The following is a 4,917-nucleotide window of genomic DNA, read 5'->3' as shown; positions in this document are numbered from 1 at the left end:
GGTCCATCACGACAAGCCCCCATGTCGCGACTACCAGCTGTCACAAGGCGCAGGCCCACACCCTCAGGCGAGCCTGAGGAGCCCTGGGCTCCCTGACCCTAAACCCCCTCCCKGGGCCCTGAGGTGGGGTCCAGTGCCCCCAGCGGGCCGGCGGGTGGGCGGCAGCCATGTCGCTCCCCGGGGGCAGCCCCCCGCCCGCCTTGTCCTCCCTCGCCCTCCCTGCGGGCTGAGGCGATCGGCGGGAATTAGGGGGAGGCAGCATATGGCGGGGCCGCTCGCCCACGGCCCCCCGCGGCCTGCGGGGCTCGGCGCCGGCGGGGGCAGCGCCGAGGGCGACGAGGAGACGCGGGGGGCGAAGGAGGCCCCCTCGCAGCCCGGCCCGCCAGGCTCCTCGGGACGAGGCGGCGCCGGACTCTCCCCCGAGGGCACCATCCCGCGGGGGGCGAGAGCCGGAGCCGGGCGTGGAGGGGATGCGGGTGGAGACGCCCTCGCCGATAAATCCCTGTGGGGAGCGAGGCGGAAGAGCGGGGAGCGGGCTCTGCGCCCTGCCAAGCCGGCGATTAAATATTTACCTTAGCCGGCGGTGCTTGCCGGTGACGGAGCCACCGTGTTTCCAGGGAGGAGCTGGCTTTCCGCCCGCCGAGCCCGCCCGGCTCGGTGGCCCGGTGACGAGCCCTCCAGCCCCCCAAGGGCCGCCGCGGCCTGCGGAGAGCCACCCCGTGCGGCACCCCAAAACCCCCCGGGCCGGCAGCACCTCCCGCGCCGCGGGAATAGAGGCGTTTCCAAGGAGCAAACCAGGTTTAATATCTGGAGGGTGAAGGAAGAAACCGGAACGGCCCCCGGAGAGGGGCCGCGYTGGCCCCCCGCGGAGACGCGGGGCCCAAAGTGCAAAGTGTCAATGCAGCATTTCGAGTGCCGATCGCAGCCAGACCGGTTTTTGCCACGGAAACACGCGTGAGTGCACCTAGGTGAGGCTTGTATTAAAAAGTGAGCTACAAAAACGCTTTAAAAAGTGAATTTGTCCCCAAATAAATAAACCACCAGCTAGTGCCCCAGCAGCCCCGTGCCCTGCCTCGGCGCCTGGCTGGACACGGTGAGCCCCAACCCGGGGTCGCTCTCACCTCTTCTCACCCCTCCGCCCCGCTTTGGGGCTGGCATTTGGTGAGAGGCCACTGAAATGTGGGACGAGGCGCTGGAGAGGGGACGGGAGGGGACACGGGGGTGGGAAAAGGGGATGGTTGTTGTGGGAAAGGGCCAACAGCGTCCTTGTGCCCGTCGGTACCTGCCCAGCCATGTGGGGACGAGGCCGCAGGCGGAGCCCGCGGTGGTGGTGACGTGGCTTCGGGGCCCGGACGCGTCCTGACGGCGGTCGGTCCGGCCCCTGCAGCGGCGGGGACGGTGCTCTCCGGCAGTCCCCGTGCATCTCCCGCGGCGGCGGTGGGACGGATCCGGGCGGCTACGTGCCCAGCGGCAGGAATGTGACGTTCCCCTCTGTGTCCAGGCACAGCTCGTGGCTCCCCTGGCTGCCCTCGGGGCGCCCGGCGCCGACGTCCTTCACCAGCGTCCTCTCCAGCGCCCGCCTGTTGTCCACGTCCCCGAGGCGCGAATCCTGCTCCCCGGAGCCGGGTGAGAGGCGCTCGGCCTCGGCCGACTCCGAGTCGTCCGTGGCCGGCGTCTTGGAGCCGCTGTTGTCCTCGTCCAAGGGACTCTCGGCCCCGTCCGGCTCCGTGTCCGACTCGCCCTCCTCCTCCAGCGTCGTCTCGAACTGGAACTTGTCAGGGCTGGTGGCCGAGGCAGCGCCGCGCTCCTCGGGCGGCGGGGACGGGCTGTGCGGGATCATGCTCTGGTACCACTCCCGGTTGTCCTCCAGCGTGTCCAGGATCTCCTGGGCGTCGGGGTGCACCAGGTCGGCCCACGTCTCCCACAGCGGGTGGGCGATGAAGTCGATGAAGCCCACCTGTGGGGCAGGCAGAGCCGAGCTCAGGGACAGGGCAGGACCCAAAGCTGCCAGGACCAGCCGGCAACCCCCAGGCTCGCGAGCCCTTCGGTGCGTCTTGCTCTGATCACCAGCACCACCATGAAGCCCCGGGCACCATGAACTCACCTGGGACTTCTCCACAGAGGCGTTGTGCTTGTCACACATGGGGCTGATCTCCATGCCCTTCTCCCGTTCCCRGTCGCCCTGGCGGAAGAACTCCACCATGATGCGGTCAGTCCATTGGCGGTACAGCTCCAGCGGCTTGGTGGGGTTGCTGAGGTCAGCGCAGTGCACCATGTTCTGCAGGACCTGCACACACAGCCAACACGTCGCTCACCACCCTTTGGCACTGGTGAGGACACAACCCTGCAGACGTTGCACCCATGATGAAGATTCGCTGGCGTTGCAAGGGGCGCTGGCACAAAGCATCTCCAGTCATCGCAGTCCCACCAGGACCAACATGTGCAAGGAGCCACAGGCTTTGCACCGCTGCAGACTAGGGGAAGGTTTTACTGCCTGCTGCGTGGTGCAGGAGCACCACATGCTCACCTGGATCCTGTCGGAGTAGTTGTCCAGCAGCAGGACTCCAAGGCTGGTCACCTTCTTGGTTTCCACCATGGTTTTCAAATCTGCCAGCAGGTTCATGTGCTTGGACATGTCTGTGGCCAGTACCTGGGCAGGGGCAAGCAGGACATGCAGCTCGGCCGTGGCCTCATGCAGCAAACCCTGGGCAGCCCTTGCCAACTCCAGGCCCCCATCGGCACCCAGCCCTGCACCCAGGGCTGGCTGGGACCCCCTGTACCATGTCGATGGCCATTTTGCGGAGCAACTGCAGTTGCTTCTTGCTGAGGTTTTGGAAGATGTCACAGTTCTCCTCCTGGAGCAGCTTGAAGCCCACAGCCAAGTGGTGGTTCTCCAGCACCGAGGAGTCGTTGTACATCAGTGCCAGCTCTGAGTCTGCCAGACGGTGCCCGTCACCGCCCGGGTGGCTCCCGGCCACCGGGATCCCATGTGCCCAGCTGGCACCCAGCCCTCCCTGCTCCCTGACTCACTGGTGTTGATGAGGAACTGGTTGGAGACACCTGGGTGGTCAACATCGTGGATGGCACTGGCGAAGATGGCAGCCATGATCTCCAGGTCCGTGAAGACAGCCTGGAGGGGGAAAAAAAGACAGCATGACCAGGTTATGGCCACGCCAAGTGACAGCAAGGAGGACAGGAGCGATGCCAGGAGCCAGGCTCCAGGCCGTGCTCACCTCCAGCGCTGGYGTGGAGAGGAGGACGTGCGTGGACTGGGCCACGTCGGCAGCGTGGGTGCTGTTGTGATAGGCCACGTCGGCGTGGTAGTGGTCCTCCAGCGTCATCATGTAGGTGATGAAAGTGTCGGCCGGGATGCGGAAGGTCTTCATCAAGTCACGCTCCTGTGGGGAGAGCAGGAGGTGGCCCCGGCCGGGCACGGGGACGGGGACAGCCCGGYRCRGGGCTCCRCCGGCCGCGGCGCCGAGCCCRCTGGGGCGCCCACCTGGAAGATGCTGTACATGATGACCGTGAGCGGGCGGTTGCCCGAGTACTCGGCGATCTTGAACACATCGAGCCCCCACTTGTTGGTGTCCTCCAGCTCCTGGGGGCCAGAGGGACAAGGTGTCCGTGGTGGCTGGCACGCGGGGAGCCCGGGGCGCCCGGCGCCGCTGTGTCCTGGGGCTCACCTTGGCCAGCAGCCCCTCCTGGGCCGTCCGGACCCCGAAGCGGGGAATGCAGGCGGCCGCGAGGCTGGAGCCATGCGTGAGCTTCTTCACGCCGCTGATCTGTGACATGGGGCGCTTCTTCCTCTCCTTGTCCTTGTCCTTGGGCAGGGGCGAGGGGATCTCCACCTCATGCTGCTTGTCTGCGCCGCGCCGGGAGGCGGTGAGAGCGGGGAGCCCGGCCGCGGCACGGCGCCCCGGCCCCCCGCGCCGGGGACCCCCGCGCTCCCCGGCACAGCGCGCGCTCCCCCGGCCCCGCGCGTTTGCACGCCGAGGATTGACGTCAGCCGGAGCTAATAATAACGCGGCGCCATGGCAACGGGAGGAACGCGGCGCTTCCCCTCGCCCCCGGCGCAGAAAGCCCCAGCCTCCCGCCCTGCCGCGGCCCACCGCGCCCGCCGGCCGGGCCCGCCGCGCGCTCGGCTCCCCGCCGGCGCCCACGCGTGGGGATGGTGCTGCCAGCCCCTGCGCAGGCTGCCGACCCTTGCACCAGCATGCACGAGTGTGCACAAGCGTGCACAAGCGTGCACCTGTGTGCATGAGTGTGCACAAGCATGCACCAGCATGCACGAGTGTGCACAAGCATGCACCTGCATGCACCAGCGCTCACGCCCGTCTGGGATGGCAGAGCGTGACAGAGGCTCTGGCACTCCCAAGACAGCGAATCCCATGCAAACGCCCCGGAAATAACCCCCCCATTCCCCGTTTTCGTGCAAAAAGCGGGCGGGCGCCCGGCCCGGCCCCGCAGCGGGCGCTCACCCAGGAAGGTGCTGGAGATGTACTCGGACACCTGGTTCCCCGAGCGGCTGGTCTCCGAGAGGTGCGACAGCTCCCGGTTCAGCATCCGCTTGAACTGCGGGCACGGGCGAGGGCTCCGTCACCGCCCGCCCCGGGCACCCCCGGGAGAGGGGGCGCGGGGGGCTCCGGCGCCCGCTTTGCCGCCTGGCGTTGCCGCAGGGGCAGGTGGCGGCACGGGGCTCACGGCACCCCGAGGCGACAGGCGGGACCCGGGGCGCCCTCACCTTGTTGGAGGCCATCTCGCTGACCGAATGCCTCGTCTGCAGGGTTTCCAGCTGGTCCAAGCACCAGTCCAGCTCCTCCAGCGTCTCCACGGAGAGCTTCTGGTGGGCATCCTCTGCGGAGGGCGACGCCGGCCGCCTCGGCACGGGCTCCGCGCGGCCCCGCGCCCGCCGGGGCT

The 4,917-nt window shown here is 68.3% G+C and overlaps 1 protein-coding gene across 1 annotated transcript in view; it reads right to left on the bottom strand.

The window, feature by feature from the left end:
• Window positions 1–779: 779 nt before the first annotated feature.
• The window catches only part of LOC146587107 (3',5'-cyclic-AMP phosphodiesterase 4C-like), a 7,940-nt gene continuing 3,802 nt past the window's right edge, over window positions 780–4,917 (bottom strand). The window contains exons 6-15 of the mRNA XM_085320149.1: window positions 4,742–4,854; window positions 4,479–4,572; window positions 3,684–3,862; window positions 3,500–3,598; window positions 3,234–3,398; window positions 3,031–3,130; window positions 2,781–2,935; window positions 2,528–2,650; window positions 2,105–2,287; window positions 780–1,957 (exon numbers count right to left, since the gene is read on the bottom strand). Of these exons, the coding sequence (XP_085176275.1) occupies window positions 1,457–1,957; window positions 2,105–2,287; window positions 2,528–2,650; window positions 2,781–2,935; window positions 3,031–3,130; window positions 3,234–3,398; window positions 3,500–3,598; window positions 3,684–3,862; window positions 4,479–4,572; window positions 4,742–4,854 (1,712 nt within the window). The 3' untranslated portion in view covers window positions 780–1,456. The remainder of the gene's footprint in view (window positions 1,958–2,104; window positions 2,288–2,527; window positions 2,651–2,780; window positions 2,936–3,030; window positions 3,131–3,233; window positions 3,399–3,499; window positions 3,599–3,683; window positions 3,863–4,478; window positions 4,573–4,741; window positions 4,855–4,917) is intronic.

Source organism: Rhea americana, unplaced genomic scaffold (assembly GCF_003343005.1).
Source record: "Rhea americana isolate MKP2758 unplaced genomic scaffold, rheAme1 scaffold_611, whole genome shotgun sequence".
Taxonomy (NCBI): domain Eukaryota; kingdom Metazoa; phylum Chordata; class Aves; order Rheiformes; family Rheidae; genus Rhea; species Rhea americana.
This window is presented reverse-complemented; position numbering and strand designations above follow the sequence as displayed.